The 14,861-nt window shown below is 47.5% G+C and overlaps 1 protein-coding gene across 1 annotated transcript in view; it reads left to right on the forward strand.

Annotated features, from left to right (window-relative positions):
* Positions 1–757: 757 nt before the first annotated feature.
* The window catches only part of minar1 (membrane integral NOTCH2 associated receptor 1), a 303,291-nt gene continuing 289,187 nt past the window's right edge, over positions 758–14,861 (forward strand). Inside the window, exon 1 of the mRNA XM_085968972.1 lies at positions 758–2,917. Within this exon, the coding sequence (XP_085825098.1) occupies positions 758–2,917 (2,160 nt within the window). The remainder of the gene's footprint in view (positions 2,918–14,861) is intronic.

Consider the following 14,861-nt stretch of genomic DNA (forward strand, 5'->3'; position numbering starts at 1 on the left):
GTTTTGGGACGTCCTGAGGTCCCGCGAATTGCGTTCTATAAATGCAAGTCTTTCTCGCACCCAACATTGACTTGCTGTTGACTGTCCTTACACTGCAGCACTGCCAGTGAGAGCGCGGTGTTGCTAATTGTACCTGCCTTGTTTTTCGAGGAATGAGTGAAGTTTGGAGTCGCACTCAGTTGCTGGCAGCCTGCACGGTGAGCGCCTTCTCCCTGAAGCCGATCCATTGGATTGAATGCAAATGACGTCACGCTGGAGAGAAACAATGTGATTGCTGATCTTTCAGCACCACCAGCTTGTGGACAGCTCCCTCCAGCAAACACCCAAGTGACCGGCGCTGGGTGCTCAGCAAGGCTCGGCATCTTCAGTGTCGCTCACGGTGGACTTCAGCGTCCGGAGTTGAAGAAAATAACAGGAGGAGTGTCGGCAAACTGGCTCTTGGGGAGTTATCGATCTGTTCCTATTATTGGTTGCGAATGAATTGTGAAGCCGGACTCCGGGCAGCTGAGCCACCTGCACACGGTGTGTGGAGGGCTGTGCAATCCTGGGCAGCTCGCTTCCAGAGGTAGAGGACGCTTCAGTCTCCCAGACCGTTTGGGGGAGTTTAAAGAGAAGATAAATTGCTTCAAAGGGTGTTTTGCCAAAAGCAGACGAGCTGGAGATAAGCCGGAGTGACACGGGAGAATTAGACGGCTACTTGGCTGAAGGGCGGGTGGAAATCAATTGCTTTTCAATCGATAGCATCGCGGGCGGGAAGATGGAAGCTGCCCCGGAATACTCGCTTTTTCTGGTCCGGATCTTGGAGGAATTGGACGCGAATCACGGCACGGTTTCCTATCAGGATCTGTGCAAATTGCTTTGTGCTCGCTTTGATCTAACTCATTTGGCGAAGCTGAGGAGCCTTCTGTTTTACACCGCCTGCCTGGACCCGAATTTCCCAGCCACTCTTTTCAAAGAGAAATTGCGGTGCAACGCGGACAGCCCCCAGTCCAAGAAGATCATGATCGCCGCCGACATCGTCACCATGTTTAACCTGATTCAGATGAACGGCGGGGTCGCGAAGGAGAAGCTGCCCCATCGACACCAGCACAAGGTTAGGAAGAATGAATCTTTTGAATCCTGTCGATCAGACACTGAAATCTCTCGGATTCGCTCTCCGACTTATGCATCGAGCCACGACTCGATGGAGAGGGACGGCTGCAGTGAGCACTCGGTGCCCAGAGCTGCCGATACATGTCCCGCATCCGACTGCAAAGACTGCCAGCGTCTCATTTGCACTTCCGACCCCAATGTTTTCCTCGGGATCAGGAATGAGGGGCCAGAGGAGAGTAAAAGCAGGGCGGCCTCACTTGACCGACTGCAAGGTTCCCCAACTTTCAACGGCATCGACCCTCAGGCGTGTGTCATGCAGACCACCTATTTCCCCATGGATCCAGAGGAGGAATCAAACTCAGACCAAGACTCCCCGAGCAGGAAAACGGACAGGAGTGGGGAATTGGATTCGAGCGACGAGGCGTTCACGATCAGCCCCTGTGTCCAGGGCAGACCTGTGTTCAATGGAGAACTTCAGGACATGCTCCCTTGTGTGGCCAAGCTGGTGCCAATGGACAAAGAGTCAGAAGATGAGGACCACGGCTCAGACATTCAAAAGAATGGGCCACGCTTCTCAACCTTTTTCAGTAACAGTTTTGAGATGCCCTATAGCAATCCTTACTGTGATTCCATACCATCGACAAGTCAAGAAAAAAGATACGTCAAGCATGAAAGTTTGGATGACCTTCAAGGAACCACCTATTTTGGCCCAAGTACCATCTCACAGGAGCCCCGCAAACTCGCCGCCAAACACAACAAGCCGGCGCCTTGGCTGCTGAAGAGCTGGAGCCTGAACAACGACCAAGTCGAGGACTGTGAGAAGTATTTTTCCGCCGGGAAACCCACGGGCCACAGCCAGCGGTATCCGAGCAGTGTCAAGGAGGAGATGCTGGCCGAGGCTCGCCAGAGGCAGGCGGCGGCGGCGGCCGAGGCCATCAGCACCATGGACAGGGCGCAGAGCTACTTCAGCCAGGCTGGCGAGGGCTCGCTGGGCCGCCAGGTCAGCCCGTTCAACATCAAGGCCGAGCCGGCCGGCCAGAGCCAGCTGAGGAAGCTGAAAGATAAAAGTGCGGCGCAGCTGCTGAGCTTCGACCAGACGGCGAGTGTGGGCACCCAGACCGAGCAGGCGGTGCGGGGCAAGTGCAAGGAGAGTGCCCAGGGGCATCACCCCAAGAGGATGCCCATCAAACAGTCGGATGAGGAGTCCGAGGGTCTCAGTGATGATATCAGTGACATTTTCAGGTTTCTGGATGACATGAGTGTGAGCGGTTCCACCGGCCTCTTGCAATCCTGCTACAACAGCACTGGTTCCCTGTCCCGCCTGCCCAAATCAGACGGTGGGAGCCCCGAGCCGACCCCGGCGAAAGCCAGCGCCCCCCACAAGGATCTGGGCAAGGGGCTTCGCCTCCACCAGTCCGGGGACGAAGAGCTCAAGATGAGCGTCTGCAAGCTGGTGCTGAGGATCGGCGAGATCGAGAAGAAGCTGGAGACTCTGTCCGGGGTCCGGGATGAGATCTCCCAAGTTCTGACCAAACTCACCAAATTGGATCAGAAGATCCAGGAGCCGGCGGCGGAGAATGTCTCTCCCGTCAGCAACAACGAGAGTCTCCGCGTCAAAGCCCTGAGAAAAAGTTTGTTTGTCCGCAGATCTTCCAGGTCCTTAACGGAGGAGAACAGCGCCACCGAGTCCAAGATCGCCAGCATCTCCAACTCGCCCCGGGACTGGAGGGCGGTGGGCTACAGCACCGAGCCGGGCATCACCCTGGGGGAGGCCAAGCACCAGGTGCCAACCGACAGCAAGGATTGGCAGCGCCAGTCCAGCGAGGTATTGGCCTTACTTTCTGCTAAATTCTCATGTCTTTCCCACCTTGTTTCCTGGAGAATGGCTTCACGTGAAGGCTGCCTCGTGAATGGCACATCGGCCACCGATAGCCAAACAACCGCGTGTGCAGGAAAACTCCCACTGGCAAGTATTAGAGAATTGGAAGTGCTTAGTGTGTGTAAACCAACCTAATCTGAATGGATCAGATGTAAGTACAGCCGGCGGCACTGTTCCAGTGATGAATCATTGTTTAGTTATCCTGCCTACTTATAACCGACAAATCAATGGCCTTTCACTTCAAGATGTTGTACAGTGAGAGAGGTGCCCCTGGCATTGCTCAAGGCGAGTGGAGGAATTGATGTTTTAAAATAGGCATGTTACCAACAAAGTGACAGGGAAAGCGTGACACTTACAGCAAGTGCAAAAAATATATAATAATATAACTGCAGCTCAATCCAGAATCGGGGCCAATACCGCGCAGAGCACGAGTCTCCTGCAAGTGTCACACTTCACATCACACTTTCGCTGACATCTTTTTTGCTGACATGACATCCCAGTTAGAATACAGCGACCCTCCCACTCTCACTGAGCAATGCCATGGGTGGTCTGTATAACCACACAGGACTGTCCAACAGGCTGCAATGGGTGGCGGTTGACACCAGAGCCAAGGGTGATTTGCTGTCAGCTGCTAAATATCTTTTGTGTAATTCAGAAGTTAGGGTTCCATCTGACTCAAGAGGGAAGCAGAGTCTCATTTAACTTTTCTCCTAGCGAGGTTGGATCTTAACTCTTGATTTACACCTCACACATTTAATATCTGGGTCCACGTTACAGACGTTAAACTTGCAGTAAATGCACCCTGAGAGAATGAAGGTCACTGTCAATCTTCCAAGGTTAATAAATTTAAGCCTGCAGTTATACTGCAGGTAATGTTTGAGAAATGCACCAGGTTCATCAGTGTTGGGCTAACCTAAATACACGGGCAAAACATTGTTCCTATTGTGAGTGAATTGTTTAATGTTAGAAATGAATTAATGACACATTCATCTCTTTCCTAATATTAGCAGCTTAGAGATGTTCAGCAGACCATCAAACTATCTATAAACTTTAGTTTTAAGGTTGAACAAGTTGGCGTTGAACCAACTGTAGTTATATTGCAATCAGTGTGAAGATGAATCAGCATTAGACTCCCTCTTCAAGGTGCTATCACACTTGACACCAAATACAGTGTTGCAAATCAGCCATTGAATGGCGGAACAGGCTCGAGGGGCTGAATGGCCTCCTCCTGTTCCTATGTTCCTATGTTGAAGGCCAGCAGCAGATGGTAGGGCCTTTTCTGGTTGGAGATGGTCCTTGCCAGCCCATGTGTGGATGTTATCCAGGTCCTGCTGCAGCTGGCATGGGCTGTTTGATTATTGGAGGAGATGTGATTTTTAACAAATATATTTTATTCTTGGGATGTGGGTGACTGTCAGGGCCCATAGTTTTTGCAGTGTCACTTCTTAATGTCATGCGGAGTGAAGTGAATTGGGTGGGCACTGGTATTTATTAAGATGGGGACTTTGAGAGGAGACTGAGCAGGAATGTCTACTCTGCATTTTTGGCTAAAGATATAAAACTAATTTATTGTAAGGTGATAAAATGGTAATTATGTTCGTGAAGCAGGCAACAGCAAATTTGCCCGTTTAATTTAAACTCTTATCATTGTTTGGAGCTAAAGTTTACACTAGCCCTGTGTTTTCCTTGGTGCGTATGGGGATTGTGCAAGTTCCTGAGCTTGCTCCCTTCCCACCATTGACTGCTGTGCTGTAATTCCTGGTACTGCTTCCCTGACAGTAGTGCAAGTTCTTGCACCGAGTGTGTGCTGACTTTGATTACCAGTGCAAAATGCTAATGCATGCTATGTAAAAGGGAAGACTGCAGTATTCCTGTTGCCACACACAGCACATGCAGTGCACTAGTCTAGTCCATTTTACAAAAGCCTTTCCGGTCAGTTAGATTCTCACATGTCGGGAACTGAAATATTGCTGCCTTGTCTTTGTGAGCTGTGGGAATTGTTTCAGCATTCTATGCTGCTGGATTTAATTGACAAGGATGAAGAGATACAAAGAAGGGATACCCGGGATATCAGATGGCATTAGAAACAGACTTGCCTATATGCTACTAATTGTGTCTATAGGTCCAGGCACAGCTACCTGGCAATGATGGAGTCACACTGCCTCCACAGGTTTAGCTTCAGCAGGGAGGCAGTTACGGAGCTGTGCCATTTGCTTTAAGGCCACCTATAGCCAACCTCCACCATAGGAATGGCCTTAGCGACATAACTCAAACTGTTGCTGCTTTTCCAGTTCAGCAGTCTCTCATCTTTGCAGTTCTGCCACTAACTCCATTTTTGCAAGACTCCAACAGTGCTTGAATGTCCCTCTCTTTCCAGGTTCCGCTGCTCTATCCTCACTTTTTGACAAAGACTTATTGTGGCCTTTCTGTCCTTCACTGTTGCTGTTTGCGTTGCCTTTTTGTTGTAAGTTGCTGCAACAACAACTCGCCTTAATATCGAACTTCAACGCAGCAAAACTTCCCAGGTGTTGCACAAAGAAAATTTGGACAAAATGGGTGCTGAGCCAGTAAAGGAGGTGTTAGAGCAGGTGACCAAAGCTTGGTCAAAGAGGTAGGATTGAAGGAGGGTCTTAAAGGAGGAGGGAGAGGTGGAGAGCGAAAAGATTTAGGGAGGGAATTTGCGATGATATGGCTTACATGGCTGAAGGCACGGCCGCCAGTGGTGGGGTGAAGGGAAGGGGGCAGAATTGGACAAGAAGCCAGAATTGGTGGAATGTAGAGTTCTAGGCAGTTTTAGGGCTGAATCAGGTTACAGAGATAAGGAGGGGCCAGGCCATGAAGGGATTTAAACATGAGGATAAGAATTTTAAATTGGAGGTGTTCGGGACCGGGAACCGATGTAGGCCAGTGAGTACTGAGCTGATGGGTGAGCATGTGTGGGATAGGATAGGAGCAGCAATGTTTTGATTGAGCTGAAGTTTGTGGAGGGTGGACAATGGGAGGTCGGCCAGGAGAGCATTAAATCGTCAAGTCTGGAGGTGACAAAAGCGTGGATAAGGGTTTCAGTAGATGAGTTGAGGCAATGGCATCGACTGATGATGTCCACTGAGGTGGAAATAGGTGGTCTTGGTGATGGAGTGGATATGAGGTCTGAAGCTCAGCTTGATGCTGAAGCTATGAACAGTCTGGTTCAACCTGAGCTCGTGGTCAGGGAGGGGGGTTGGAATCGGTGGCGAGGGTACGGCGTTTGTGGCGGGAACCGGAGGTGATGGCTTCGGTCTTCCCAATGGTTACCTGTAAGAAACTGCAGCTCATGCAAGACTGGATTGTGGACAAGCAGTCTGACATCACAGGCAGTGGAGGGGTCAAGAGAGGTGGTGGAAGGGTGGTCATGGCATCATCAGCGTACATGTGGAAATTGACACCTTTTATTTGGCTGATGTCGTCAAAGGGCCACCTGTAGACAAGGAAGAGGAAGGGCCAAGGATAGATCCATGGGGGACGCCAGAGGTAATGGCATGGGGTGGGAAGAGAAGCCATTGCTGTTGAGGCTCTGGCTATGATTGGATAGGGAAGAGTGGAACCAAGCAAGGGCACAGAAATGCACACAAACTCCTTACCTGAGCTCTGCTTAGATTCTGAATTAACTAAAGATTTATTTATCCCAACAGAACAGTCCAAATTGATGCACAATGGCAGCAGTAAATGGCCAAACCTGACATCAGCAAAAGTCAGCCGTCCATTTAACAACAATCTGTGAGAAGCTGCCGAACCTGCTTTTGATTCAGTTTCCCTCACCTCTGTTCCCACGACATTCTTAGTTCAGCCTTGCTCGCTCCCTAGTCTCTCAGGCTTAAATGTTCCATTCTCCTTTGAGATGCCCATACTCCTCAGCAAATTCAGGGCAAGGGTCAAACAATGCATCAAGAAATTCAACCAATTCCAGGTTGAATGATCCACAAGGGAGTTTGGTTGGCAAATTAGATTTTCCTGATTAAATAATTTACGAATGCTTCACATAGAAGCTAAAGCACAGAACCAGGCCGTTCGGCCCAGCTGGCCTATGCCTGTGTGTATACTTTACATGAGCCTCCTCCCACACTAATTACCTTGTTCCACCCTGCCCCATATTCCTCTGTTCCCTTTTCCCTCATATAGGCATTAAGCACATCCTTCAATTCAGATATGCTGAAGCCATTTTACATCTTGCCCACGCTCAGTTTTAATTTTCTGCACAGCATGATATATGAATTTATATTTATAGACACAGCTAGTTCTTCCACTATCTATAAACAGTGATGTGCCTTGGGATTTCCCACAGATGCTGCTGATTAGAGTTGGTGGTGATGTAAACCATGGCAGTGTCTAGGCTGCCTTGTGGCTGGGTGATGACTGATGGAGTTGGGCCTCTCCTCCCATCATAAGTAAAATGTTGCCAAAAGAGTGAGAAGAAGCATCACTTTGCCAAAAGTGCAAATTTAAAATGAAACAAAGGCCTGGATTGTGATTAAGAAGACCAGCTGTTTTTGGATGGTGTCGCGGTGATCTGGCAATGTCCACTGCCGAATCTGGAGCGGTCCACTGCCAAAACTCTCCTTCTAAAAATGGCCACTGTGATTTCCCTCCTGCGACCCCATCGTGACCTTGATCCATCTGCTGGAAGCTTGCCCTGCCACAATTAGGTGATGCAGGGGCGTGGCCAAGTGTCCCCCAAGATTTCCCGGTGCTTCCATCCACATACCGCCCTAAAAAATGATCAGCCAATTCGAAAATCACTGCGATGTGGTTTCAACTGGGAGTCACTTCCATTACTTTGGAGCTGCTGTTCCTGAGTATTTAAAGGTGCTTTGTGAAAATTGCCGAGAGTTTAAAGGGAGTGATGTGTAGTGAAATCGCAGGTTTCCCTATGGGGAGTCCATTTTTCCTGTGCTTTGAGGAAGCGGATGATGAGGACATGGAGGAGGAAAGGTTGGAAACTGGGAGAGTGCGGCATTACACACGCAGGCAACACCTGACCCCCAGGTATCTGCACCTCAGGGTTTACAGATCACAGAACGCCTATCTAGGTTTTTCCCACAGGCAGTGTCTGAGAAGGCTGTGTTTTCCCTTGACATCGCCAGTTCTTGGATCCTGATTTGCAGCCTCTTTCCACTAGCGGCAATGCCTCATCTGTGGCTGAGAAGCTGACAACAGCACAAATTTTATTCATCCAGATGCTTTCATTCAGGTTCCACATATATGCTGACAACACCCAGCTCTACCTCACCCCAACCTCCATTAACCCCTTCACTGTCTCTGATTTGTCACGCTGCTTTTCCGACATCCAATATCAGAGGAGCAGAAATTTCCTCCAGCTAAATATTGGGAAGACCAAAGGTCTTTGGTTCCCCGCTACAAACTTCATTCCCTAGCCACCTACTCCATCCCTCTCCCTGGCAACTGTTGTGAGGCTAATCCAAACCGTTCGTAACCCTGGTGTCTGTGCGTAGGCCCTAAGCTCTGGAATTCCCTCCCTAAACCTCGCTGCCTCGCCACCTCTCTCTTCCTTTTAGACACTCCTTAAAACCGACCTCTGTGACCGAGCTCCTCTCCTAATATGTGGCTTGGTGTCAAATGTTGTTTGATAACGCTCTTGTGAAGCACCTTGGGACGTTTTACTGTGTTAAAGGCACTATATAAATGCAAGTTGTTGTTGTAGCTTCCAGGTGGCCTTCGTCACATCGGCCAGTCAGTAGTTCAATTCAATTCAATTCAATTCAAATCGCTTTATTGGCATGACAAGGTACATCTTATGTTGCCAAAGCATCGAAAAACATTTATGGTTGAACACAGAAACGCAGATCTATCCATACAGTGTATAAACAGATATATCCCTGAGTGTATAAATATACATTCATATAATTTGTATATACTCTTTTTTTAGATTTAATGGTTGTCCCTCTGTTTATGGCAAGCTGTAACATAGTGTGCCGCTAAGGTTACACAATTTCTCTGTTCTCCTAGTAGGTATGGGAGTTTTTGGTCGTCATTCAAATTTCTGAATTCAGGGCATATTTTTGTGAATTTTGGGTAGAAATTCTCCCTGATGCCCTGATATTTTCCACAAGCTATGAGGAAGTGCATCTCTGTCTCCACCACTCCCTGACTGCAGTGAGAGCATATCCTGTCCTCTCTTGGCAGCCGGGTCTGCCTGTGTCTGCCTTTTTCGATGGCCAGGCTATGTTCACTAAGTCTGTACATTGTCAAGGTTTTTCTCAATTTGCTATCCTTTATCATGGTCAGGTATTCAGCCATGTTGTATTGTCTGTTTAGGGCCAAGTAGCAATTGAGTTTGTTTTGGGTTTTTGTTGTTTCTGCCCAATATGACAGATATTTTTCCTTTTGCTTAGTGACAATTGTGTTGGGTCGAGTTCTCTGTGCTACGATGTCACTGTCCTGGGGCTGGTTATTGTGATTTAAAAATTTTGAGCCAAATGCTAATTGGAATTTCTATTTGGATTGATTTTTTAATGGCATAGAAAGCCCTTCTTGCTTTCTCTTTCAGTTCATTCACAGCCAGATGAAAATTTCCCGTAGAACTGATTTTTAAGCCCAAGTATGTGTAGTTAGTGGTTTGTTCAATTTTAGTTGTTCCTAGTGTGAAATTTATTCTGGGTCCCTGATGTCTGGATCTTTGCTGGAACACAAGGACTTTGGTTTTTTGGAGGTTTATTGTCAGGGCCCAGGTCTGACAGAATGACTCTAGCAGATCCAGGTTCTGCTGTAGACCCTCCTCAGTTGGTGACAGCAGAACCAGGTCATCTGCATAGAGGAGGAATTTAACCTTGGATTCATATAGGGCGAGGCCGGGTGCTGTAGATTGTTCAAGTAGTTTTGCCAATTCATTTATGTAAATATTAAAGAGTGTCGGTGAGATGGACGAGCCCTGCGTCACACCACGCCCCTGTGGGAAGTATTTTGTTTGTTTGTCTCCAATTTTAACTGCACATTTATTGTTTGTATACATTGATTTAATTACATCATATGTTTTTCCCCCTATACCACTTTCAATAAGTTTCAAGAATAGACCATCATGCCAGATGGAATCGAAAGCCTTCTGGAAATCTATAAAGCAGGCAAAAATTTTGCTTTTGTTTTGATGAACATGTTTGTCAATTAGGGTCTGCAGGGTGAAGATATGATCTGATGTTCTATAGTTTGGTAGGAATCCAATTTGGCTTTTACTCAAGACATTGTGCTCCTCAAGGAAGTTTATAAGTCTTTTGTTTATGATACTACAGAAAACCTTCCCCAGGTTACTGTTTACACAGATGCCTCGATAGTTATTTGGGTCAACTTTGTCTCCACTTTTGTATATGGGCGTTATGAGTCCTTTGTTCCAGATATCGGGGAAATAACCGACACTCAGAACCAAGTTGAAGAGTTTCAGGATAGCCCATTTCATTTTATCGTCCGTGTGTTTAATCATCTCGCTTAGGATGCCGTCTGCACCGCAAGCTTTTCCTGGTCGCAGGTCCTTGAGTTTTTCAAATAGCTCTTTTTCAGATATTATGGGGTCTAGCGGGTTTTGGTTATCTTTTATGGCAAATTCGAGCTTTTCCAGTTTTTCGCATATTTGGTATTGCTCTGGGCTTAGTGTGTTTTTCTGGTATAATTTTTCAAAATGGTTTTCCCATGTGTCTCCATTTTGAATGGCCAATTCGTCATGTTGTTTTTTGTGTAATGTATTCCAGTTGTCCCAGAAACAATTGGAATCAATGGATTCCTCAATGGAGCTGAGTTTATTCTTAATATACTGCTCTTTCTTGGTTCTGAGTGTGTTTTTGTATTGTGTTAGTGCCTGACAATAAGTAAGGCGTAATTCCTCATTTTCTGGTTGTCTGTGTTTTTGGTTTGATATTTTTCTGAGTTTTTTCCTCATGTTCTGGCAATCAGAGTCAAACCATTTTTCATAGTTTTTTGTTTTGGGTTTATTCTTGCGAACTTTCAAGTTTGACATTGATGCCAAATTATCAAAAATATTATTTAGGTTATTCACTGCCCGGTTTACGCCTTCTTTATTGTGTGTGTATGTATTTTCCAGAAAGGTGTCCAAGTATTTCTGGTATTTTTCCGTGCTGTTTTTGGCCCATCTGTAGGATTTTTTAATGTTGTACAGCTTACTGGGTTGTGTTTCTGTGTTGGTTGTTTCTGTCCTTTTAAGATATGCAGTAATTTGACTGTGATCTGACAGTGTTGTTTGTGGTTTGACTGAATGCTCTGAAAGAGGATGGGTCCAGATCCATAATCATATAGTCTATGGTGCTGAAGCCAAGAGGTGAGCAATAGGTGGATCTTCCTAGGTAGTCTCCCATGAACCTACCATTGACAATGTACAGACCCAGGCTTCAACAGAGCTGCAGGAGCTGTTTTCCGTTAGCATTTGTCTGTTTGTCGCAGTTATGCCTGTGTGGATGGGAAGGGAGATCAAAGTGGTTATTCCCAAATATGTAATTATTCCCCTGATTATTGGTGAAGTCTGGTTCTTCGCCAGTTCTTGAGTTGAGGTCACCACAGATCAACACATTTCCCTGGGCCTGGAATTGGATAATCTCCCTCTCTATGTTGGAGAAGGTGTCCTCTTTGAAGTACGGGGATTCTGTCGGGGGGATATAGAGTGTGCAAATGAAAACATCTTTCATGCTAGAGATGATGCCCCTCTTAATTTTGAGCCATAAGTGGTTTTCGCCCTTTTTTATAAATTTAATGTAATTCCTAAGCTCTGCTTTAAGCCAAATCAGTATGGCTCCAGAGTCTCTGCCCTGGGTTACTCCTGGCAATTTATTGGAGGGGACCACCAGCTCTGTGTACCCATGGGGACAGCCAGTGTGCCCTTCTCCTCTACACCAGGTTTCCTGTAAAAAGATAATATCTAGATCTTTAATTTCATCTAGGACCTCTGGGGTCCCACTCTTCATGCCAAGCATAGAAGAGCGTAGACCTTGGATATTCCAGGTTGAGATATATAAGGATTTCATGCTAAAATTGATCTTTTACTGTGATGGGTTAAAATATGATAAATAGTGATATGTGTTTGTTGTGTCTAAATGGGGAAAAAAGAACATTTCAATTGTCTATAAATGCTGAGGATAATTGGTTACAACTCTTTCTAACAACTAGTCCTTATTTTTTTCTGATCCATAAGGCGGGAGTAGATGCTGCTGATCGCCTGCATTATGTCTTTTAATGGATTGTCTCTGCCTGTGGTATTGCGTACGCCCTGAGCACCTCTCCCTCTGCCTGGCTGGGGGTGGTCCTGTTCCCCTGTAGGACAGGAGTGGTGCAGGTCCGACATTGTTGTTGTGCGTGGGGATCCTCTCTGGTCCCGGTTGGTGTGGTGGTGGTCTCTGTAGTAGTGGTCTCTGTAGTAGTCCTGGTCTGTATCCCGTTGGTCTTTGGTGATCGGGGGGGGGGGTCCTCTTGGAATCTGGGTGTGGACCCGGTTAAAAGCCTTCACAAAGACGTCCTTCAGGGCCTTCGCAAAGACCGACATTCGCTTCCTGTGGATATGGACTTGGTCGTAAAGACATTCCACATCGAGGGTGGGGTGTTGGGTATCGCTGCATTAGACAGGTCACGGATGCCTGTTCAGGCACAGCTTTGAGTTTATTCAGTTCCACATGGACCCAGCAAAGCAGAGAGAGGCGAGACAGAGAGAGGAGAGAGGGGAGAGGGAGAGAGAATGAGAGAGGAGAGAGAGAGATTCATTATCAGTTTCGTCTAAGCGGTTGGATTCCCAAAAGAGCAGGGTGCCATTGATGCCGCCCATGTGGCTACACGGGCTCCGTCTAAAAGTCCCATCAACTTCGTCAACAGCAAGGGATTTCATTTCCTGAATGTCCAGATAGCGAGTGATGTCACATCATCCAGCATGTCAGTGCATCTAACCTGGGAGTTGCCATGATTCATTTATTCTCGATAGCTGCGCTGCTCAGCCAGGTCACTGTGACATGGTGGCTGATGGCAGACCAGGGGCACCCTCTTTGCCCTTGGCTGATGACACCTTCTGGGCATCTGAGGACAGAGGCCGAGAACAGCTTGAATGAGGCCTTAGGCCTTGGGCCAGGAACAAGCCATCAGAATTGAAAAGTCCTGTTTTTGGGACTTGGACAGGTCAGGAGGAGCCCTGCAGTCCAGTCTAGCAAGGGTTTCCAGAGTTGTAGTGGCTTGCTGCATCCTCCAGAAGTTGACCATTATAAGGGTGTCGGGTTTGAGACGGTGATGAGGGAGAAGGTGCTGGAGACCAATCCCCTGCTCAGGATGAAGATGCCCAGGAGAGAGGAGGTGGGCCCAGTCACCCTGCTCCCAGCAGCATGGCCACCAGGCAGAGATCAGCAACAACTCCTTCCAATAAAGGGGATGCCCTTCATCTGCATCACACAATAAAGCCCTTCATAATGTCTGATAGCCATGCAGCTAATCTGTAAGACCTCTAATAATGTGTCTGGGAGAGGGCAGTTACAAACATTAATCACCAGATAAGAGAGATAACAGAAGGCTTCCTGGAAAAAATACACAAACACACCAAATTACCTGAAAGGCACATGTTTACTGCCATCTTGTCCCTTCATTGTGCATGACTACTGCTACCTCTTATCACCATAGGTGCCCCTTTGTGTGTAAAGCTCTTATCACACCTGGTCAGGAGGTTGTGAGGATTGTGACTGGAAGCCTCAGTGATTGAGGTGGAACTCCTCTCAGCGAAGCGGGTGTCCTTGCAGGATCTGCTTCTAGTGTCATGTCGCTTGCGTGTCCAATGCTTACTGGGCTCAGTCCAGAAGCTCCCTCCTGTGCTAGCTTTGATGTATTGATGCAGGTGCATTGTCCCTGCCATGAGAAGCAGTGACATCTGTATCCACTCCTTGCAGCCCACTCGTGTTCGGTACAGGCTCAGGTCAAATCGTTCCAATCAAATCCTGAAAGCCCTGACCTACAGGTGCCCTTCAGGCCAGCTATGGAAGCAGCCATTGCTACTACTACTGAAGCGATAAATGCCCAGAGAGACTCAATGTCTCATGGCTGCATCGATCTCCTGAACTGCCATAGTCACCAGGGTGTTCCTCATTTCATGCCATCCCTCTTATATTGTATCTATGTGGGTTGTGGACTCCTCTAACTTTTACGCCATCTGCGGCATATGAGAGGGGACCGTCTCCACTGCCAGCGCACGAGGTTTATGCTCCTGAATCACAGATCGGTTAAAGACTGAGCCCCTGAGATCTTTGTCCTTGAGCTGAGGTTAGGTTCTGCCTCCTCTGGGGAGAGATGGCTCTTTCATCATCCCTTCCAGCTCCTCTTGCTCACTGGTACGCTGTGATTCACCCAATGATATCCCCTCGGTCTCAATAGTCCTGAGTGGGTGTATCTGGGCTTGTGCTTGAGTAAGTAAGAAAGAAAGACTTGCATTTCTATAGCACCTTTCATGACCACAGGTCGTCCCAAAGCACTTTACAGCCAATGAAGTACTTGTGAAGTGTAGTCCCTGTGGTAGTGTAGAAAAGGCAGCAGCCAATTTGTGCACAGCAAGCTCCCACAAATAGCAATGTGACAATGACTGGATAATCTGTTTTTAGGTGTTGGTTGATGGCTGATATGGGATAACTCCCCAGCTCTTCTTCAAAATAGTGCCATGGGATCTTTTATATCCACCTGAGATGACAGACAGGGCCTGGGTTTAACATCTCATCTGAAAGACGTCACCTCCGACGGTTCAACACTCCCTCAGTACTGCACTGGAGTGTCAGCCTGGATTATCAAGTCACTGGAGTGGGGCTTGAACCCAACCTTCTGACTCAGGAGCAAGAGTGTTGCCCACGGAGCCACGGCTGACACCTGAGTAAAGTGTCATAGT

The sequence above is a fragment of the Somniosus microcephalus genome, chromosome 27 (assembly GCF_052327205.1).
Source record: "Somniosus microcephalus isolate GS21.2 chromosome 27, FLI_Smic_1.0, whole genome shotgun sequence".
NCBI classification, from domain to species: Eukaryota; Metazoa; Chordata; class Chondrichthyes; order Squaliformes; family Somniosidae; genus Somniosus; species Somniosus microcephalus.